This window comes from Netta rufina (genome assembly GCF_964035555.1).
Source record: "Netta rufina genome assembly, chromosome: 2".
Classification (NCBI taxonomy): domain Eukaryota; kingdom Metazoa; phylum Chordata; class Aves; order Anseriformes; family Anatidae; genus Netta; species Netta rufina.
Window position 1 is genome coordinate 36,864,693 of NC_140124.1, and position 24,558 is coordinate 36,889,250.

The 24,558-nt window shown below is 39.7% G+C and overlaps 1 protein-coding gene across 1 annotated transcript; it reads right to left on the minus strand.

Annotated features, from left to right (window-relative positions):
- SCRN1 (secernin 1) lies at nucleotides 1-24,197 on the minus strand (the record flags this gene model as incomplete). The annotated part of the gene is made up of 8 exons (XM_084282961.1): nucleotides 1-52; nucleotides 330-489; nucleotides 1,928-2,108; nucleotides 4,506-4,671; nucleotides 6,253-6,447; nucleotides 9,437-9,639; nucleotides 12,942-13,123; nucleotides 24,039-24,197. The coding sequence occupies 7 exons, from the start codon at nucleotides 24,195-24,197 to the stop codon at nucleotides 331-333; spliced, it is 1,245 nt and encodes a 414-aa protein (XP_084139087.1). The 3' UTR covers nucleotides 1-52; nucleotide 330.
- Nucleotides 24,198-24,558: the final 361 nt, after the last annotated feature.

The following is a 24,558-nucleotide window of genomic DNA, read 5'->3' on the forward strand; positions in this document are numbered from 1 at the left end:
CTTGAAGAACTTTGCAGTCTTCCTGTGAAAAGGCTAACAGTAGCCACTGTAGCTGAAACGAGATAAAATTGGTTTAAAATCCACTCCAAGCAACAGTGAAATTGAAAAAAATATATATATGAATGTCTGCAATGTAATATAGGGGAAAGGGTCTTGAGGCAATTCAGTCAGATGCACTGAAGTGGGGAGGTGGCTTTGGACGTAATTCTGAACACCCTTAACTTTGTCAAAAAGAGGAAGAGGATGATCATAATTTGATACAACATTACGTGTTCACTGACACCTGGCACCAGAAACTCAGCATCTAAAGAATTAAAATGTTTGCTTACTTCATTTGAAGAACTTTAGTTCTGTGTCAACACAGTCATAGAAAAGATCCACTACTTCAGCAGGATCCAGAATCTCTGTACGAGTAAGGATATCTTCCATTGCTTCTAAGCCTTGTTTTTCGAGGTCTAACATAATCCTCATCAGTTTCTGGCCCTTATCCTAAATGCATGAAATAATCAAACTGAATTAACCAGTAAACCAGCTCATTAAAGTATTTACTGATCTCTTCTGTTGCAAAGATCTTTTCAAGTATTTTTAAAAATAGAAGTCTTTTTAAATAAAAACAATTTCTGTTAATACCTTTTTGAATGGTCAAAGGCTAAAAGGAACAGTGCTGGATACTTCATGCATTACAAACAACAAGAAGCAGTTGCTAAGTTTAAAGCATAGAAGGAAGATGAGGTGAAAGATGGACAGAGGGAAAGGTTATACACATGAGAAAGAAGTAAAGCAAATTCTTAAGCCTGCAAACCAGTGAACAAATCTATGTGAGAAGAAGCTTATATGACTAGAAGCCCTGATGATTGTACAGATCATGGTGTGCACATGTGTATCCCTCAGATCATCACCTACAATATGATTATTAGATCTGAAATGATGCATAATACAACAGCAGTAAGAATCCAGAGAGCAGGGAAGGCTTCATCTATCATCCTAGCTTACTTCTCTTCATGTTGATGGGCAGGAAATACACTCCTGAAGAAGGTGTCATTTTGTGTTATCCAGATGTTACTTCAAGCCCCCCCCCCAACTTTGTTTTCTTAATTTTATAGAGACATGCTGTTTGTTTTGCCTGCAGCTTTCAAAATTGAATTCCAGAAACAAAAGCTGTTTAGAATGAGTGATGGTTCAGAGCCTTCCAGGATTTATACTGCCATTTGTGCAGAAAGACCAGGGCACCTCAGGTAAGCTTTAGGCTCTCACATATTCAGTTATCATAGCATGAAACTTCACTGAAAGCACATTTCCTTTTTAACACAATTTTTGGTGCCACGTTTTAATATGGAAGAGTTCACTGGATACTAATATACTCCTCTCTAGATCTTCCCTAAATCAGCATCTCACATAGCAGACTTAACTGAAAGCTATAGAAGACAGCTGTAATAGCGCGTCAGCATTACCACAGAGGCCACAGAGTTTAAACTGAACCATTCCAAGAGATTTAAACTACACCTAGCCAAAACTACATAAAAACAAAGATCATACTGGCAGAGGTTACCTGTTTCCTTAATCCTTAATGAACAGGTTTGAATGAACGCTGTTATGATTTAGCAAGACCCTGACCTATGTAAATATGCAAAGTTGACCCTGCTGCAGAAAAACAAGTCCTCTGTGAAGGAACATACAGCATGACTATGTGGGTCTTCCACAACTTGCCTGAAATACTCTGTTTTACTTCCTCCTCCCCATATATCCAGACACCATTATACAATGCAAAGATAGCTGGTATTTTAAATTCACATCAGAACTGTTTTAAGAAATGGGAGTGGAGTGTAAAACCTTTGTGATGCCCTATCTCAAACTAAGCCATTATCAGCAGATAGGTTTAAGGAACTCTCTACACGATTATTAAATTCACAGGTCCCACAGTTCTTACCTGATCACTCTCAAGGAGAGACCGGGCCCATTCGTGTGCCTTGTACAATTCATGCCTGCGATCAGGTTTCTCCTGGAATCGAGGTATCTTTTTAGCAGGATCATCATCACCAAAAGAAGGGGACTGGACTTTTGGTACTAATTTTACGTCATCAACAAAAATAAAGGGTTTAAATATGGACCTGAAAGAAATGAGAATTACTGCTGGTAGTAATCAGACAGATTTTATATACATGATTCAAATGTTCTCCAGCCTATTTTAAAACAGATATGAGAAAACATAGGTAATCCCTCTACACCATCCACAAACTCGTTTAGGGAGTTGGTACTGCCCAGAAGCAAAATCAATCTCCATGCGTTAAAAAGAAATGTAGGTTTGCCAATTATTGTAAAACTTCATTATCCCATTTTAGCTATAGATTTCTTTGGTCTCCTTCACGCCAGTTCTGCTACATTAGCACTGTATTTTCCTCTCCAATTTTTTGTTGAACATACCTCAGCATTTGACCTCACTTCAGCTTTTTCTCCTCTGTTCACCTAGCCATCTCTCATTCTCCCCCAGACATAATTTCCATTAAAATCACACATACACACTTGTGTGGAGCAGGGACGATCACACAGCTCACTCAGTATGAGAGGATTTGGCATACAACCAGCAACACTTAAGAATTTTATGTTAGGTGGGAAAAAAAAAGACACAGCTACTAATATTGTGACACATCACTAGCAACTCCAGTATTAAATTTGGATCTGAACTCCAGAGAGAGGGGAGAAATAAATAAAACCAACTACCCAGGATCTTAATTCCTGAGAATCTGAGAGGAGGAGGTATTCTCAAATGCACAGAGAAACTGCCTTCCCTTTTAGATGCACATCAAACCTGTACCCTGCATTCCACAGAGAAGCTGCCAGAAGTGCAAGACTTCTGCAAAAATATGCTAATAACTGCTGCCTGCATACAGTCAGCGGGTTCATTACTGCTACCCGATCCATCACTGTCATGAAGCCTTGTCGACTACGAATTAGTATGATTCTCTACCTGCAGTTAAAATAGTGTTGTTTTTTTAATACAAGTATAAAATAAAAACAAGAAAAGGTCTCTAAAGTTACTTTTACAGACAGACTTTCATTCTTTTAAAAGGAAAGAAATCCCACCAAAACAATTTGAAACTTTGCTCCATTTTATCCCAAATGATTTGCATCAAGTCAAAGAAAAGTTCTGGAAAGCAAACAAACTTCTTTCTTAATCCCAAGTGTCTAAGTTGCACAATGCAAGGTGGTGAGAAGTCCTTTGGGTTTGGATGACTTCTGTAGCACTTGTTAGCACCTGATGCTAACTACCAGTCCTACAGGAATGACTGTCAGCTGTTCAAGGGCACCATTTTCTCCTCCCCATAACTGCTTTACCTCAATGCAAGTGGCAGATCTCCTGAATAACTGCAAGTGGTTTAGTTTAATTTCTGTGAATCCCAGGTGGATTCTGTTTAAAACACAAGATAATTCATTAGTTCTCTGATGATCTGGCCCATGAGTTCCCTCATGTTCTCAGATGCTTTCAACTAGAGAAGACATCATTAAAGAAATGGAAATTGTCCCTCCAATAAAAGATATTTGGGGTAACTGAGGGTTGCAGTAGTTCTGCTCTGTTAACTTTTTTTGATGCCATACAAGGCTACCCAAGGCACACACCCCTCTTTGCTAACTAGGCACTTTATTTGTTGCAATTTTACACCCACCTATTCAAGAGAGATGACTGAAATGGTCCAAGAACTTACTGTCTCAACAAGAATCCAGCTGCCAAGCAATCACTTTGGAGCAGTACTTTCTGGGTCCTCCCTAAATTGTGCTTATTCTAGAAGCTCTGAATTCAGGCAAGATTCCAGATCTGGCCATTCAACCCAGTGGTGTCCATTCAGACTTGCAGCCAGGTGCAATTCAGTGACCCAGGCCTGTCAGACTGCACACCACCACCTACTGATGGTAGTACTGATCTTTCCCATCCTTCCTGCCTAGCCTGAAGCTGCATTAACGAGCCTCTCTGTTAGACAGGCACAGTGGTGTCCCAGTCATAGCCACATCTTCTCTTGACCTGGTGCCCCTCTAACACTTTCCTTCCTCTCTCAACCTAAGATGACATGTAGAGGAGGCAGCAAAGAGCCCTTTCGGCAGAAAGAAATTGCTTCAGTCAGTGAGAGCTCTTTTAATACAAAACAGACAGCACACGTCTTGTCTATTCTGTAAATGAAGGGATTAATTCTACGTTGAATTTCATAGGAAAGGAAGTGCAGTAAAGTGGACCTTCCTATTAGCTACTAAAAAGTGACAATAATTATTTCTCAAGGTGCCTTTGTGTCACCGTAATTCAGGATTTTTCTAGGGTTCAGCACAACCCTATGGTTTCCCTCAGCTTTCTATTTTGAGAATCTTGTTGGTATGGCTCAGAAGGCCTCTGGGAAACAGGACAGGATGGCATATAGATGCTTCTTTATTCAATTCCAATTCTGATAACAGGACTTGTTTAATATCTTTCAGCCCACCATCTACTCTGCACCCAGGGGACCCCCAGTGCTGTAGCTTACCTTGAAGGGTCCGGCGTGCCAGTGAAGTAATGAACACAGGGAAAACTAGGGTCCTGAGGCAGAACAGACACTATGCTAGCTGTAGTAAGGAAAGATTCAGAGTCCACACAGACACCGCTATCCTTGTCACGCAGCACATCAATCATAGTTTGTGCAGAAACGTCACCTATACAAAGGGGAAGAAAATTCCTGAGTGTTTGGTGGCTTGAACCCCAGGGAAGGATTTTAGCCTGAATGGGCTTTGACATAATATGACCAGCGACACTTAGCATGAGCAAATTCCAGTTAACAGTTTCTATTTTAACAACGTAAACGAGAACGAAGTTGCCTACTAGTCCTACTAGTAAAAGAGAACAGTAGGGAGCTTTAATTAGGTGTTACAATTACTAGATAGGGAGAAATCTCATTAAAAAGGTATCTTTCAGGAAGAAGGCCGTTATGTCTGTAATATTGCTTCAGCAATCACTGCGAACAGACTACTTACAGAAAATACCCCTTTTCCTGCAAGTCCAGGCACAATGGTAGCACCCTGATCTTCTACTTCTCCTCTATTTCCATCAGCTCTCAGTCAAAACTCTGAACCATCATCTCACACTCCTTGCATCTTACAGCAGCAGATCTAGACACTGAGATCTTTACCCAAACCATAATCTGCAAAAATCCCCTATTCTCATGGTATTTCCTGCACGTGTCTTATCACAACGGTCTCCCCATGGCACCTCCACATTACCTTGTGCTATTCCCTGGTAGGTAGGGCTTCTTTCCACAGCAGCTTCCTAAACCTCACCCTTCCACGCATGAGTGCCTCAGTCCACCCGGAGACATGGAATGACCCAGCAGGTCTGCAATTTGCAGCCATAGCCATCTGTCCGTCAAGATCCTCAGGCCTTCCAGTGCTAAAATCCAGGTTTATTAAGGCCTTTCACTTATGGCCCTTCTCACTCGTTTTTATCTGCCTCTTATATACCAACTATGCTCTAAGTAATTCTATAATGTTAGCAAGAACATTGCAATAAGCATTTAATCTCTACACTATTCTTGATGTTTGCCAATACATGAAAACGCTAATAAATAAAACAAATTCACATTTCTAGTACATGGCTTTTTATAAAGATAATTTGTACCATTTTTCACGAAGAGCAGCACTCCTGCAGGCTTGTCATACTCCAGCTATTTTAGCCAGCTACAGTCATTAATTTTGGTGTGGAAATAAACCCTTCCTGTGACTGAAGGCAGTTGGCACATTGTCTGTTCTGGTAACTTTGTTCTGCTCAACAATGAAAAAAGGACTTCAGTTTGCAACTGAATAGCATTTCTCTTCTTAAACTATCACCTGAATTTCTTCCTCAAAAGCCTAACCAAACCTTCCAAAACATAACATCCACTGAGATCAAGCTTTCGTACAGTAGGCCATTTTTTTAATCCTACATTTACAGTATTAGGCAGAGCCATTATATTTGCACCAAAGAACAAATATCGTGGCACATCATGCGCACTAGAATAACAGCAAAGTTATTTTTTAACTAGCATCATGATTTGAAACAAACTTGTGAGTGACATTAACATTTTCATCCTAAACTGTGGTAAGTTTAGGAACAGTTTTAAGTTCCGGCCTTCCTTTCCACATGGTTTTCAAGTAGAAGTAGGTATTCTCCCCAGCCACTTGTAGTTCTGGACAGAATGGTAGAAAGGAGGTAATAGTGACTACAAATCCGGCTGCACATGCAGAAAAATGGTTCACACTTACCACCTTGCTTTTCCAGGCTCTCCCTGCCAGAACAGCAGGCTAAATGGTCATCAGCAAGAGAGAACACTTCAGAAAAATTGAAGTCTGTGTCGTCATTCCACCAGCCTTGACTTCTCACATAATTCCTCAGTTCAGGATGTTCAGCATCAATTTTTGTAGTTAATGAAAGCTGATTGCAAATGCATTTCACTCCCTCTATTATAAGAGCCACAAATTAGAAGAAAGTGTTAATACAGTTCTTATGGGACAAGCTAGAAGGACAAAGTAATTGCAATTAGGAAACAAATTAAACCATCAGTTAGGATGTACATTTAACACAACCACCTAACTACACATACACAGTCACCATTCATGTTGCAGAGCTTGGTTCTCTGTACCCTATGTAGGTAGTTACACTACCATGTGATCAGTAGTGTTATTTAGTAAGATTACAGGTTCACAATTCCTCTGTACCTCGCACATTCTGAAGTAAGAGATCTCCCAATTCCAGAAGATAGACAAAACACTGAGAAGATGCCAGCCTTATATATTCACCAGTGGTGTATTCCACTGCCACAACAAGATTTGAGGTCTAATTTGATTTCAAAACATATTTCAGCCTGGCTGCATTTAGATTAATGAATCCTCCTTGCCCCCAAAACCAATAATTTAATTTGGAAAATGTTTTAAAAAGCTTACTGATTACTTTTAGCTTCCTAATTGAAAAACAATTTTATTGTAAGCAGCAAAAGATAGGCTTAAGCTAAAGAAGTTCATTTTTAACCTTAAATTTTAAAATGGCATGAAGTAAAAGGAAAGTGCAAGCAATCTTCAAAGGATATTAAAGCATTTGTTGCTTTTTATTTTTTTTAATTAGCTTTTCTCAAAAACACTGCAGTGCTTATATCCATACATCTACAGCATGATTAACAAACAGTGGCTGCTGCAGCTATTCCTCAGAGAGCATAAAGTAAATGCATTGGAAGCCAGGGAAAGAGCTGATAAAGTAAATCTGTAAACTAAAATAAAACCAGATTATGGAATTTGGCACAAGGTTTTTCTTAAACAGAAACCAAAGAAGTATTTCTGAAAATTATTAATACTGCCTTCCACGAAAGCTTGCCCTGCTAACGTCCCATGCATGCTACTTAACTAATGAGGAAGAACTTACAGTAGGAAGTTCTGTGCATCAGTCTGAAGGAAAATTGCTGTCCCTCAGTTCTGATTTACATTACAGGCTCACTGACAGTTTGTTCTGATTCACATTTTCAAACAGCATACCTTACAGAGGATTTTCTTAACTTGAGAGATAGGAATATTTATGTTCATATCAAGCTAACCAAACTACTCATTAGAAGCCCTTTAATTATTACATTTAATAACTCGTGTGAAATAGTGTTGCATGGTTTTGATCCCCACTGAAAAAAAAAGACAAGTTTATCATGCAAACCCCAAATGTTCAGCCTTCAATAGGACTGATTTTAAAGGTGTTTATCCTTAAATTACTGCCAAAAAGTTGCTTTATAAACCTTCACTATAAGCTTTACAGAACTACTGCAGTAATATTAGGAAAAGAAAAATTCTCAGGAGAATCAGGAAAAAAAATTCCTTTACACTGCTGGGAAACGACAGTTTCCCTGTTTTAACTTTTATGCATTCATGTGAAAGCTTACGAGGCATGCTTATAGTTGAAAAACAGAACCTCCTGAACAACGTATGAAATGCAAAGTTCTTACACAGACAGCACCATCCTCTTTCCTCCTGGCAGCCTCAGCAGGCTGCAGGAGATGGAAATCAGTCAGTTGAATCTGTTGCTTATAGGGGCCTCCAGAAGAGAAAAGTGCTGGTAGAAATGAGAACAGAGCTACAATATCATTTCAAAAAGCTGCAAGCTGCAGATGATGTCAACAGTTTATTTGCTGAGAAGAAGCAAATGAAGGTTATATATTGCTGATGCAGTTAAAAAGGCTAAGTAAAAAACACTTCAAATAACTTCAAACAACTTCAGCCAGGTAGGTCAACAGAAGAGGAAAGCCTGCCATCCCATAACCCTAGAAACTCCAGGAGCTGACTGTTTTCATAAATCTGGATTTCATCAGGACAGCATTATCAATCTCCCCTGCTTCAGGTTTGGTATGCATTTGTGCTAGAAGACTTCCTCCATTTTATAGGTGTCCTTAAAATGTAAGCTTTGCTTGGCAAAACCATCATCCCTGCAAAGGTAAGCCAATTTGTACTTGATGGTACGAACTGACAACAGGCCATCACACAACATTACACAGCCCCGTGTTACCTCTTTGCTTTGGTACACTCAAAAAGTTAAGCCTCCCTCCCTCCCGTATCTGTTACCTCCTACTTTCAATGAAGGAGTAATAAAAAGAGAATTAAATGGATCTCAAAGCAGATATGGTAAAAGTCCTCTTACTATTTAAATCTTGTAATTCATTCAAATGTGTGCAAGGTTTAAGCTCTACTCTTATGAAAATAAAAATTCCTTCAAAACTGAAAACAACAACCCATGTTACCATAAATATATGCCTTAGATAAACATAGTATATTAAGGCAGAGCATGTGTTCTCACAAAGTTTTAAAGCAAGTCCAGCCACCAAGCCAGGAAAATTTGGAGCTCTGGCTTTATGCATACAGGAAAAGAAACTACATAATACAGAGCAGAAAACTATCATTTTGCAGTATTAGACAAAAAAAAGTGGATATGAGGGGTTAGTGAAGTGAAGCAACTGGGAGCAGACCATTCAATTTAAGACCTACATCAAAGTCCTTTTCTCAAAGCTATCAATGCTTATCCTAGCCTCTTCGTATTTTAGATTTGTAAGTAATAATTTATACATTAACTCCACTGAAAAGATTCTTGACATATTCCAAACAGTAAACTAATTAATCTGGGAAAATATAACACTTACTAAAGATTCAAGTTTAAACATTAATAATATTATATAACTTATGCTGTGTACACGTAACATACTCTTCAACTTCACAGAACCTGGCTACATTAACCCATGCAAATAAGCACTTAAAAGCTAGAAGCAGTACAAATGTAAAAGAAGATTGAAACTGATGGTTTAATCGAACACTTGCATAAATAAGTTACTTGAAGACATTACTATGAGACTGATTTTTCCAATAAAATTCTTTATAATTACAGCTACTAATTATAAAAGAGGCTTGCTGTGTGTGATGAACTGACCTGTGATTTTTTCTGCTGCCCAGTACTTTCCAGAAGTCTCCAGTATCCAGGCTTCGTTTCTGTCCACAATCAAAAATGCACTTTGGAAAGCATGGCACGAACTCCCATCTTCATAGTAATTCCCTCCTTGTCCATGCTCTTCCAACAGAGCAACTATTACATCCAACGCTTCTCTAGCAGTTGCACCTCTTTCTAGGCCAAGTCTACATGAAAAGGGTAAAACAGATTCAAACAGACATGTAACACTGAGGTCTTTAAGTTATTCATTTTAGAACCAGATCACTGCTGCTTTTATTTTCTACTCTGGTTTCTTTATTCTCAGTATCATGATTGGTTTGTTTGTTTGTTTTCAAATTGAATTTAAAACCCTTCAAGAAGACACCATAAAGAAGTTTTAGGATGTTCACACCCAGATTGGATAGCTTGAATTATTCATTAAGGAAATGCAAATGATTTAGTACAATCTAGTGTCTCAGTGCCTTCAATAACCTACCCCAGCATATTTTAAGGCTGTCAAAAAATTATCATAGGCTTTTCAATTTTACATGTCTATTTACAGTGTCTCTCTTTGGAATTTGTACTGGGAACCGATTTTCTTTCAATATTTCCGTCTGTTGTGACTAGCTTCACCTTTTCCACTTAGATAAACTGGGATAGGGACAAGCTTGTGTGTAGTAGGACCAACTTCTACCCCTCAAGTCACTCACACAAACTTCATCCATTTCTTCAGAATCACCGTTATGTTCTGACATGCTGTGCTGTGACACTACCAAGCTAGAGATCCACAGAGATCTGTCTTAATCCTCACATACAGCAGTATACTAGGTAACACTGTTTTCAGTCATTAAGTTAGTAGCCAGTTACTAAACAAGCTAAGAACTTTGTAGAATACATATTTCCATTTGGAAAAAAAAAAATGCTTCATCTATGAGGTTTTAGGATAAAATTTTAACTTCCAATTTAAACAACCATTCGTGCTTCAGAACTATACGAGCACACTACGAGATGTCTCTGGCCTATTTAACCTCATGTGCTCTCACAACACTCTTTGCCTTTGTTGGATGGATTCGGCCTTTGCCAATGTTGGATGGATTTTAAATCCTAATTGGAAAGTGACAATTCCATACAAGTTCAAAGAGAAAGGATGTCTTCCCTACAGAAAAGAATAATTGCTTTAAGAGAATGCAGAAGCTAAGTCTTAGGGGAGCCTTAGCATTCAAGAAAAATTTGATTCTACTACTTGAATGACATTCCTGGGTTGACAACTCTTATGCCTGCTCTGAAGAACGTTTCAAAATGTAAAGTTTTTAGTTTCTTTTGCAAGCATTTAAAGCCATGCATGCACACACTGCGTTAGTCTTCATCCTTCGGTTAAGATCTGACATAGATGCCAAAGTCCAACACATACACAGGTGTGAAAAAAGCTGAGCCAGCAGACATGTGCATTCCTTACTTAGTAAACTCCCCAGTTAATTTTCATTCCAATAAATCCTGTGTGACAGAGCTCACCATTTCTGCAGATGGGTAAAAAGAGACAGAGCTGGTGCCAGCTGCTTCATTGCAGCCTACATGATTGATTTTGTACTTGATGGCTCTCTTTATTCTATGAGGTCATCCAAAACAAATAAGCTAAATGCCACTGGCCAAGTCTTTGCAGCAAGAGGAAGAACCATTCTGGCTGCAGCACGAGACAGATGGTAGTCCGCAACATCTCCAGTTCTCCTTGCCTCAAGCACTCTCTGCTTCTAAGCTATGAACAATTTCTTCTGCAAATAAGAAGGAAGAGAGGGAGGGGAGTATCTACAGGTGAGAATCACTGGTTGTTTATGTTGCTTCTCCTTATTTTAATGTATCCTAATTTATTAGCGTGGGTAAACCTAGAGCTGCTGGATCACATATACACTCTAGCATTAAACAGTACTCTGAGACTGCAGTAAGTGTAACCAAAATAAGCAGAACTCTGCACCTAAAACAATGGTTTGTTAAAATTGCAAAAGAATGGTAGAAGGAGAGGAAAAATTAAGGCGGAGCTTAGAAAATCACCTAACATATCCCTTCTCTCGTCAAAAGCTTTCCTACATTTTCTTAAAAAGCTCCCCAGTCTGTTCAGTCTCCCTTGATGCAATTAAACTCACTAGTCCTCTTACATACAGCTTCTCTGTAGATTCCTTGAGTAACATAGAATTTAGAAAAAAATAACAAAGAAAAACATAACCCCAATTCCCTCATGATCTTCCTATTGATCAGATTCTCTAGATCTCTGATCATATTTCCCATTTTCATTGCATTCTCTCCGACTGGCTCACATTCCTCTTGATTTATGGTAGCTGGAACCCGATACTGTATTTCTGCAGAGACATCATTAGAGTTAGAACATTTACATTTACAGTTTCAGGCAGCTATACACCTAGCAGCAATTTCAGCTAAGTCATGATTCCAAGCTTACGTATGAGAATACCTTCTGAGGTTTTAATGGCCTCTTAAAAGTCAAACAATCTATTTCCTAGCCTTTATCCATAAAATTTGTTACCCCGTTACAGGGGTAAAGTAGAAAGGTTTGACAGGGTTTTTCATGACTAACAGTCAGTATCGGACATATGTCATCTCCTTGATATTTAAGTGGCTTTTTACCCCTTCAGGAACTGAGGTTAAGCTGGTCTAAACCACAGCTCTTTTCAACACTTTTAGGTATAGCCACAACATTTAATCTTTTCCTGTTTTCAGACCCTTTCCCATCTTTCACTAAACCAAGAAAAATGACAATACTTTTGAAAGTGGTTCAGCCTGCTCGTTAGATGTCCTATGGCAAATTTCAGCAGGACCACTGAGTCTGAAATTGATTGACATTTTTCCCTCTTCCTTTGTGATAAGCTTGTGCTATTTTCTCTTGTTCTTCCATTTTCAGCTTTCTTCCCCCATCTAACCCTTCTTTAAATTCTCTTTACTGCAGCATCAGCATGCAGGCTGAAACTTACAACGCAGCACAAGTGTTTCAGGCAGACAGCCTTCAGTGAACAGACTTCCATGGAGCTTTGTTTGCCAGCATTTAAATAAGGGCAATGGTTTGCATTGGAATGCATGGGCTGAAGCGATGCATAGTAGTTTGTTTATGACTACAGTTGGCTACAAGCCCAGGATAAGCTTTTTAGGTCAGAGTAGGCTGTTTTAAAGTGAGGGAGAACGAAGGGCACATCAGCAGTCTGATGCTACAAATCAGTTAGCAGTTTCTAACTAACAATGTAATTGTTTCCCTTATTCTGTCAAAATAGCCACTGCTGGGCAGCGGAGTAGGTAGATGAGGTATGTTTAGTGAACTCACGTTAGAATGAAGTAGCACATACTTGGTAGCCAACTTCAGACCCCAAGTGCTTTGAAGTGTTAACTCAGCTGATGTCTTTTGTTTTAAAATCTCCTAACGCCAACACCACAAAGCCATTACCTGTTATCATCATCACCTAAACCTCTGGCACTTCAAATGACAGTCACAGTTCGGCAAGCCACCCACCTGACAAGATCCATTCCGAGCAAGGCTTCCGATTCAGAAGCTGGTTCTCTGGTCACAACGGCTTCATTAGCTACACAGACCCCATGCTCATTAGCTCCCATTTCTGCCCCCCAAAGCCAGGAGGGTCTGCTCAGCACCACAGCATGGGTCTTCGGCACCTGCTCAATCTCAATATACGTGCACTGCATTGGGGAAGAGAGTAGGAAGAGAAAAAGCAAAACATTTACAAGCACTTCATTTAATATTATGACTAAAGTAACACAAGATTTAATACAGAGACAGGATACACGTCCTTAAAAAGAATCCCCTGCTCATACTCAAGAGGTAGACTTTTTTTAAAACAGCATTTGTCATGTTTGAACCTTTACTTCTTGATACTGCAAAAGACTGGGAGAATACTATTTTGATAGCTAGCTGTGGGTTTCAGACAGTCATACAGAATCCAAGCCCTAGAATCTGTGGAAAGCTGCACTAGATGGACTGTGCTGTTACCATAGAGAAGCAGACCATGTTTTGTGCACAACAACATCAAACCATCATCTCACCTAAATACAATCTCCTGTAGTTTATTAGGTATATGGTGTAACGACAGCAACTGGACAAAGTACACTAGAAGGCTTCCCCCTCTCCCTTGCTGCTTTCCCTGCAGCTGCTCTGGTCTAAGAGTGCTGGTTGAAAAAGATCAAGCCTTGAAAGTGTTCAGTGGATAAACAGTCACAGGAAGAAAAACGCAGGCATTGTTTTTGCTTAAAACTGATGTCTCTGCTATTTTAAATGGTCTACTGTAATCAGATGTCTATGGATATATTCTGACAAGTCAAAGATACAGAGGAAGGCTGCACAGAAGTCATTGAAACTGCAAGGAAGAAAGAAATCATTCATTATCTTTCACATATAACAACTTTTCTCTTGCTCTAGGACATAAAAACAAGCACTGTTTTCCCAGGCAGCATGGAAGAGAGCTTGATCCATCATTAGATCAAGCCAAAGAAATGGGCTTTAAATTTTTACTCCTGAGGTCACACCAAGTTCTTCAAGGACCACAGATTTTTCGTTCGAGGAAACTGAAGCCGTCTGTCATATTTATGAGACAGCTCCTAGTGTCTAGCATTCCTGGCGTAACATCATCCTTGCAGGAAGTAATTTGTACCATTTTGCAGGAATATTTGACCAGACTTAGCAAAGTGAGAAGGATGAGCAGAATGAACTTGTGAACTGGAAGTTGCTTGCCATGAAAATACATAACGTGTCTACATCAAAACCTAAAGTCAAAGGAATCTGCCCAAAATTACTAACAGTGAGAAGCTATTTTTCTCTAACCTGGCTTTCCCCTCCAAGGATTACGCAGCACAATCATCTCCGGCCTCCCATCTTGAACAATGACTTGAATAGCAGTAGCCTAGCATGCAGCTAAAATGTGTAACAGACCATTTTTGATCAAAGACGATATTTTTTACAGTCCTTTACTCTATGACCATGCAAGGACACCAGCAATCAGCTTGCTGCCTTCATTAGGAATTGGGTGCTAACAAATCAAGCTGCTGGCATTCCCCAAAACCGGGAAAATTATAGGTGAAATAATAGGATGATTTCTTATGAAGGATATATATCTCAAAAGAAAGGGAAACTTTTCCATTCTTAAGAATTAAAAATAGATTAGGGACACGATCCCTTTTTCCCATATGCTTAGTTTTTATTTTTGGCTTAGGCAATAAGACCCTGACAGGGACTTTTCTGCTGTATTTTTGGAGAAAATCCCCTATGTTTGATCAAGCTAGGATGCAAATTGTTTATATAGTAATGCACTATGTTTTTGTAGATGCAGAATCATAATCTATAGAAGTGTAACAACATCTGGCACTGGCCAGGTACTAAGATCCATGTAATAAAAACATTGTGGTCAGTTCACCCTTTGTTTGTTTTCCAGCCAAGCCGTGTCAGAGAGCAGTCATTTTTTATCAAAACTCCCCCTTCTCCATTTGAGCTGTCAGCAAGTAAATCTAATTTTTGACATTCTTTGCTTTTTTTTTTTTTTTTTTTTTCCCAAAGCTAGAGGTCACTGCTGTTTGGAAATGCACTTCACGCACGCACAAGCGAGCAGAGAGCAACAGTATTTTTTGGATGTGCAAAGGAGGACACAGAGCTGCAGCAGCAGGAAAAGGGGCTGAGCCAAGCACCTTTCCAGATTACACACGAAGACATGACAGGACCAGATATCAGGAGACAGGTCTGCAGGCAGGGAGACCTCCACCCCCACACAGCTCAAGTTCTGGATTCCTGCATCTCATATGTGGGCAGCACATTGGAGCCATCCTGCAGAGCCATACAGGACATGAACCTTAGCTCTAGAGAAGAAAGAAAAAACCTGGAGGCGATGTGAAGGAGACTTCAATACTCCATAAACCACCCTTGCGTAGCATTCTCTGGCTGAACAGTCCTATTATACAACTTCATATACTGTGGCTTTGATTTTTCTAGAAGGAAAAATGATGAAAACAAATGATGAAAGATTTTCTTTGCAAATCATCCTATTCCAGCTATACCTGCTCATCAAACGCTTATTACTTGGGGCTTCATCCCGAAGCCCAGCATTTCCAAAGAAGCTATTTGCCATAAAGATTTTATTATCAACAGCAGCAGTCAATGAACAGGAAAGAGGAAGTTGTTTGCTCCTGCTAGAAGAAAGAAGAAAAAAGTGCTTTTGCTTTGCAACTATGTAATCAGGACAGAAAATATCCAGAGGCCTCTCCAGGCACCTCTTTCATTTAGAAACATCTCAGTCTGTAATGAAGGCAACTGGCTGAGTGCAGCTGAGTGCGAATGCAACAGCAAACCAACAGGATGCTGCTGTCACCTCCTGTATTGACTCTTCACATCCCCCGCCCCACAGCCAGCAAACACAGGCCATGTTATTCTCAGCTTCTGTACAACAACACATGTACAAATGTTTACGCCTTACATAAATTGTCTTAGAAGACCTAAAAGTCATAGAGCTATGCCAATCTGACAGTAGATGACACAGCCTTGTAAACCTAACATTCATGTGACACGTGTTCAACTGTCCTTTGCCATAGCTATGGACAGGAATGAAACGTCCCTGATGATATTTTACCTTCCATTTAGAGTTATTTATTCCAGTAAGCAGAGAAGTAGGCAGTCAATAGGACAGATGTATAAATGCAGGAGCTTGGTTCATATTTGTTAATACCAGTATGAATTTTATGGATTTTTTAAAAACATATAGGGTCCAAATATGACAATAGATTTTTTATTTTACACTTAAAAACTCACCCATCATAACTCCATTTCCCTCCTAAAGTAATATCAGAAAACTATTTTCTGGATGAAGGAATACCTTCACGCTAGAAATAAGGTGCAGGAAACAGAGGAGCCAGGCTATCCACCTGGATCCAAGACACATCAATCACAAAGGTAGGTCAACTGAAACCGGTTGCTGGATTTGCAGTGCGACAACCATTCGGTTTCACAGAAATCAGAGTGTTTGCTTTTAACAGCTCAGACATGGAAAAAAAATAGCAGGGAAAAGAACATTATTCACAAAACAAAACAAAACAGTGGCCACTAAATCTTCAGAACTGGGAGCTTAGGTGAAGAGATTTCAAAAAACAAGCCCAAACCACAGCCTCCCTAGCCTCTCTCCTGCACCCCACCAATCTGGCACATCTCTCCGCACAGTGGTGTAGCAGCCTGTTAAAACACAAGCTGTGCCAAACTAGGCAATGACAAATCAAACAGACATAAGGCACTGCTGTGATTCTGCCTGCTGCCAATCCGCTCTTTAAAATTCCCGAAGCAACCAACCTCAGGATTTCCTAATGCTAACAATTTTCTTAGAGCATGCTAAAAATTGGGGGAGTACCACTGCTACTTTTGGTGGCCACAGCTGCTGGTTAGTGGTGTCAGGCTCCACTGATCTGCTCGAGCTCCAGCCTTGAAAGCAGCAGAACTGCCACTGTGCTCTGTGACAGGAGATTCCCACTGGGAAATAAGGAAGTAAGGAACAGGCTTCATGTGCAAGAGATGCAGCCAACGCCTTTAAGAAGAGCTGAGCAGGCTGGATACTAATGACATTTCCTTTATTTCACAGTATCAGGAGAAGAATCGTATCAAGGCAGTTCTAAACATAGCACAAGGCACAAATGTGCCTCCCACCCTAGCTAGGGCATCCAGAGATGTTGGAGGTATTCCAAATGCAAACATGACAGTCGTAGGCACAAGAGATTTCTCCTTTCATTAATGAAAAGAAACTATTGTGCAGCTTTTACTGCGCTCGGGCTGCAGGAGCCTGATTCCTAGCCCTGTCAGCCAGGTCATTACAAAGCATCAGGGAAATCACATAGGCTTCAGCCCTGGGTAACAAAGGCAATAGTGAGTGAACGTTTTAGAAGATTGATCTTTGAAGAAAGGCCCTAAGATTCTAGGTTAAGAATTACAGAAAGGCTCCCCCACACCACCCCCGCATCAGATCCAGGCTCTAACTTGGAGTTAACTCTTTGCTTAACTGCTTCAAGCACTGCTGTACCATGGCACATATTTGAAAGGAAGCACGATCTCTGTGCTGTTGCAGAAACTAGAGAAGTTGCAGTTACACTTCGCCTGCTTTTCAACCTCTCCTAGAAGGGGATAGCAAAAACAGCAAAAGTGGAGGACTGGAAAGCTAGAACATGGTTGGTCAAGAAAGCCCCTCAGAGCAGCTCTTGTGGATGTACCTAGCAGTGTGTTTTACAGGTAATTCTTTTGCTGCTTATTTACAAGAACAAACTCAATAGAGTTAAAGGGGTGGCAATAACAACCCTCTGAAAAAAAGAAGTATGCAAGCAATAGCACAAAAGACAAAAAATGTGGCTAGCTGACACTGTTACCACCACCTGCACTTACACACTGAGCAGCACCGTAAGCATATAAGGGAAGACACACGGAGAACTTTACACCACCCCTTAGACACCCCCATAGTTTGCTGCCATTCTCTGTCCCTTCCCACCCACACAGAAAGGAGGGGACAGCGTACACTGGGATAAATCTAGCGTGGGCACAACTGATGTAGTCAGCTCTAGCAGCTGCACTGTCAGAACAGAACTGTGACCATAAGTCTCTCAGGTGGCACGATGAATCCTCAGCTATCCATCCTCAAAAACACTCTCTGCTAGTAGTTGCAACCTCGTGTTGTAGCCAGGTAAAAAAAAAAAAAAAAAAAAAAAAAGCAGCAGCATTTGCTAGGTGTACACATACAGAACAAAAATTTCTGCCACGGAAGAGTACCTCTTACCTCCCACTAATAAAAGGGAAAAACTGTTCTTAAGATACTAGTACGCTTGACATAGACTTCAGTATTTGCATAGTGTTCCTTGCTTTTTCTATTCATTACAACCAATAACTGTAAAAGTTGCATCATCTGCATGCCTCTCACCTCTAGCAGTGTCTTCAAAAATAAAAAATAAAAATAAAACACTAAAACTTGAAGACTATGGATGAGAGATTTTATCCTAGAAAAGAATTAGGGAAGCTAGAACAAGTTGAACTGTTCTCCTTCCAAAGAGTAGAAGTACGCACTCTGACCTACTCTGCAGAGCCCATCAAGGAGCCTCAGGCATTGAGCCACGCTATGGAAATGAGCACAACAAAAAGAAATATAAAAGTTGTTAAACATACAAAATACCACTGAGTGCAGCAAGGCACCCAAGGCTCAGAGCACTCTGGAGACATCAGCTGTCAGAGCTGATTTGGCAGTCAAGAATTCATCTCTTGTTTTTGTAAGTTACAAATCCAGCAGTCTCCTGGGTTCTGAGTAAAAATAAAACTGAAATCAGGACAAAGCTTATTAATTTTATTTTTTAAAACTGGTAAGAAACAGATTTTAACGAAGCCACAAAAAGCCCATCACAGAGATATCCTTGGAATTCTCTGATATCCTACTATTGATTCCTTTGGCTGACCACTTTGAAACTCGTACATTTTTTTGCCACCTGTAAACGCTTTGAGTCAAGACAGGACAGATGGTTTTTACTGCCTCTCAAACATGGTTCCAGCACTCTCCCCTCTCTTCCTCTCTGTTCCAGTTATTTAAAAAAAAAAAAAAAAAAAAAAAAAAAGCATAGCTCAAGCTAACCAGTTTTGCTTTGGTAGCAAGAGGGAGCAAAGCAATAGCACTCCTACAACAAATAAATAAATAAATAAATAAATAAATAAATAAATAAATAAATAAATAAATAAAGGAGGCTTTGAGAAGGCAGAAGCATCCAAGAGATTATGGCTTCTACCTCCGAACTGCTGCCGGCTTGTGCGTTGTGCTACAAAGCAAAGTCAAGCACATTAGTTTAAAGGCCAGCGGCGTGCAATGAAGCAGAACAGAGAAAAAGCTCACATTAGCCAAGCAACAGACCCTGCAGAAGGCAGCAACCACTTTGTCTCTTTTATTAGTTGATGTCTGCCTGCACAGTGCCTCCCCTCTGGAAAGGTTAGCTTAAACAAGGTAGGCTGAGCTAAGCTGTCTGCCTGTCATGATGGGCTGCTTACACAGACAGACACTGGGGCTCAGCTGAGAAACAAGAAAAAGCAGCTTCCTGAACCATCTCCAAACTGTAAGCCTTTAGACTACAACTTTTTGCATCTACATAGAGTAAATGAAAAGTTTTATCATTTATCACAAACAATGCTATGTTTGTTTAAGGTTTCCAGCTGGCCAGCACTTACTCATGGAGGTGTGACGCCAGGATGCCCAGGTTCAAGTTCCCAGCTGCAGTGACATGACTCTTAAGTGCTGCACTGTCATTCTGGTTTGGAGGCTTCCCAAAGAGCAAGTTCGCAGTAGATTCAGCCGCTGCTTGGCTTCTATTACCAGGTTCTGAACACCTTACTCCCAGGTATAATGCAGATAAACCAAACAGCTAGCGTAAGAGGGAATCAAAGTATAGCAGAACTAAACTGCAGCACTGGCATGATGCCTGGTGATTATGTTACAAATACCAGAGTAAAATACATCCAGGTAATGCGAAGCCAACTTTAATGCAGCCAGCATCTACTTTCCAAGTTTTGTATTTATCTTGCAACGTCAAACGAAGACCTCTCAGTTAACGTCAGGTGAATTTTTATGTCTGCAGTACTCAGTGTAATGCACAGCAAAAACATACTGCTCCTCTGAAAATTCAGAGAAAGGGGAACAAGGACTGTATCCTTAAAATAGTAACTAAATAAAAACTACTAAAAAAAAACAAAACAAAAAAAAAAAGAGAAAATAAAACAAAAAATCCTTTAAGGAATAACTGTGCCATGAAGTTTTAGAGAACACAAAATTCCTCATACCCCACAGAGGGCTGGCTTTAAGCCCAGAAGAGTGCTCAATACCAATACTCAATACCATTAGAAAACTGCATTTTCCACAATGCGATAGACTTGGCTGTAGACCGTTCTTTTCCCTTTCCCCACTCCATTCCTCCATAAAAAGTTGCACACTATCAAGGTAGAAAAGTTTTTACAGCTCTATGCTCTAGCAAGCAACCATGACAATTTCCAAATCGTGGATAAAGGGCCAGGTTAGAATGAAGGATGGTTGATCTAAAAGGAAAAAAAGCTCCCCCAAAAGCCCAAGAATTCTTCAGGAGAAAGAAAACCATAGCAAGTAACAGATTATCAGAGAACGAGAGAAATCTAGTCAGGAAAAATCTACCTTAAAAATAAGACAGAGGGCCCTGTATCTTAACACTGACACAACACAAATTCTAACCAATACACGAGAAAATCCACATCTGGAGAAAGAAAAAAAATACTTACTTTTAGTAGAGAGATTCCAAAAAGGTCCCTATTTACGTGTAAGGGAGCAACATTTCACCTGCACACACATATTTCCTAGGCTGACCACTACAACAAGCAAGAGTGATGATCAGCATTTGCAACTGCAAAGTAACAATGCAAAACAAGAGCAAAGTTTTGAGAAAGTTGTCACACACACACACACACAGAACAGACCTTAGTGAAAAGCCCTATTGTACAGGGCCTTGGGAACCTGCTGACACGCAGGAAAGGAATTATGCTGATGAGTTAGCTGCCGAGTTACTGTCTGGTAGATTGTGCCACAAAGACCAAATTTCAAACAACTCCCAGTATTAACTGAATACTGATCTTTCCTTGTTCAGGGCGCTGCCACACACTGGGTGAGAGCTACAGAGCAGAGCCTGCTACATTCCCTTACAGCAACAATCTAGCTGAAGTACTGTGCCATGTGTGGATACACTGTGCATTATCATGGCTGCAAACATGAGCAGCATGGGACAAATGGGATGCAGACTTCCTGAGAGAGCCTTACAAACTACTGATGGTCTACGTGTGTTCAAAACCAGCTCTTTAAAGAAGCTCAGAATGAGTGACAGTCTTGGAAGAGTACTGAAAGAGGGATAGACATTACCTGCAAAGAACAGAATATAACGTAAAGCAAGTTGGCCATCATCACCAAGTGAAGTTAAAGAATATATATCTAGCATAAGAAGCCAATACAACAGTACAAGAAGTACAGTATGAACTGGAAAGAAATCTGTTCACTTGGAGGGAAAAAAAAAAAAAAAAAAAAAAAAGAATGGAGGAAAAGGAAAGTTTATTCAGAACCATAAAGGATTATTGGTCAAAAAAAAAAAAAGTAGCATGCAGTAATCAATCACATTTTTCTATTAGTAAAATATCATACCTTTAATTTCCTCAACCTGTCTAGTTAATTTTATAAAAGAAGAAAAGCTGTAGCAAAAAAAAAAAAAAAAAAAAAAAAAAAAACACCACCACCACCAAAACACCAGTAGATGAATCATTCACAGTTTTCAAAGGTTTTGAAGAAAAAAATAATAATTCTGCACATGTCAGAGGCTACATCTAGAAGCTTTGATATTCCTCTTCACCTTCTATATTAGCTAATTATGTCTGACAGCTCAGTAAGTTTGCTGGAAAGGTGGATAGACTCTATCCATGGCTGCTACTTAAAAAACATGAAGCAGATGAAGTCCTGTGAAGCTCTTCTCAACTTTTAGGGGCACAGCTAACAGCACACAGGAAATTAACAGCTTTTGCCCAAGCTCTGCAGACAGTCAAGCATGCATTTATCATGAGACAAGAGCAGTGTGTTAGACATGTTCCCATAACAGTAGAAATACACATGTTTTGGATAATTAGCAAAAACTGAAGATCTTATTTCAGTTCTGCTGTCATGAAGAGTTACCACACTATAAGTTGCAATCTTCTCATTAATCAGCATCCATAAGTTTAAACGGCTGCAAAACCTAGAATCAAATCTGGCAGCCCAAAATGTAGATTGTAGAACTTTTAATGATGAGCTTGATCATTCAAAATTTCTACAAAAGGATTATTGTACTTTTTGAAAGTCCTTAAGTGACTAGCTCAAAAGAAAACAGAAAAATATAAAAGGCAATTTCTAAAGATAATTACTCACCAATATTGATAGTTGCTAGACTTGTTTGTTTAACTTAATATACATGTGCAAAAAAAAAAATCATGACTTTTAAAGAAAAACTACCAAGTAAGTCCATGGTTAGGTCTGTCTGAGGGAAAACTGCTGAAGGACTGTGCAAAGCTACTGGAGCTTGTATGTTTTGGGAAGTCAGTGTACTTGCAAAACTTTAGGATTGCTAATGTAGAATTATGTAATGACATAGACTAGCAGAGGCAAAAGTAACCATCTATTTAGAACTTAAGTCTCTACTTTTTTTTTTAAAAAAAAAAAAAAAAAAAAAAAAAAGCATTAGCCCACTCCAGTCCCCTGTCTAACATTGTATCTTCAACAAACAAACTTTAACTCCATTATAACTCCATTTTAACTCCACAACAAACTTTAACTCCATTATAAATAAAGATTGTGTAATTTAAGGAGGCTTGCAGACACTGCTTAGCAGAATAACTATAATATGTGGTGTGCTAGGCAAAGCGATTGTATTCCCTGTTTCCAAAAGGCAACTACAAAAGGCATTAAACTGGTTAATCATGGGATGCTAATGGGGATCACAATACATTGTATATGGCTTAATTACATCCTACATGAAATTATGACGATCTCATCAAAGAATGAGATACAGGGCAGAGTCCAAAATAATCCAGTACTCTAACATTAAGCTCTTAAAAATTATTCTCCTTTGAGGTGACAAAGACTCCGGAGCTGCTTTTAGAAGTTCTTTCTCCACATTAACTTTTTTTTTTTTTTTAATCTATTTCCAGTTCTCTGAAGAGAAACTTCAAAAATCTACTCTGAAAGTTTTCTTGTCTTATCGTCATGCTTATGTTCTGTATGCTAGCACAGGTCTACTGCAGTGCTGCCTCTATGGCACTGCAGTAACAGCAGTTGGTGCTTTTGTAGAGGGGGGTGGTTTTCTTTGTATCTGAGATTAAACCATTTAATAATGCACAAGTTGCAGTACATGTTAGTAGCAGAACAAATCCGGGGAACATTAGCTGTTCCAAAGACGAACAGAACAGCACCAGGTCCTCTGAAATCTGGAAGTGGCCCCACTTCGAAGGCAGGATGAAAATGGCACTAGCCTTGGGATCTCTTTCAGGGAATTTACAACTCTGATATCCATAAAGGACTGGCAGGGAGGGGAGACACCAGCCTGGCGCAGACTGCCTAGTGTCCTCAGCCTTCTGCACAGCCACAGGGATGGGAAGAGGTTGAATGCAGGTCCTGTGCTCAAGCAGCTACCCCCTCCAATCCTTCTCTTTCCTTCTGCTGCCTCAGTCTCTTCATTACACCTGCACCAAACACTTACCCCTCTTCCCGTCTTGTTTGATTTGTCCTCTTTCTTTACTCTTCCAAATCTGCTTATCCTTACAATTCTCCTGTCATGTAGGCTACACAGTGCAGCTCTCTGAGATCAGTTCCGCCTGTCTGCTGCAGAAAGTACAGGTTGTGTACTTTTCCTCAATTAAACTAAAAAGTTACATTCCAAGTTTCGCTTCCAAGACTTCCAAAATCTTGTCTCCTCCCTACTTAGCGAAGGGAAAAAGGATTGAACAAACTGGCAAGGAAAAAAGCATCAGTCATTTCTTCTGGTAACAGTCATTTCACACTGTGTGAATGTTCACCCTTACCTCAACTTTACTTCCTGGATCATGAGTTGCAGCAGCAAAGTAGACCACCTCCTGTACTTCATCCCTAGGCCGTGCAGAGTTCTTCCCAAACACCACCAGCCCGTCTTTAGAACACGGGGGAAAGGCGACAAAACAGTAACTTGGAGGAGCTGCAGCCATCCTAAAAAAAAGGAAAGGAGAAGTAAAAATTAGCATTTGCCCAATTCATAATTTCATATAATAGAAAATTATTTATTCTTCCATGATTTGTTGCAGCCAAGAGACAAGACATTCCTTTTATTTGTCAGTTGATCATTCAGTGATAGTGGAAGAAGATGCCAGCACAGAGGAGGTTTAATAAAAACAATAGTTGTGACTTGCAGACATTTCTCACTCAGGCCTTGTAAAGACGAAGAGAGAAAGACAAGATGACTGTATCTTAATGAATCTACCCAGTCCCCATGGAAGGAAAGAAGATATTCTGCACCAGAGCTGTTTGGGAACATATGACCTAGATGTATTCTGCTGACTCAGACAAGTG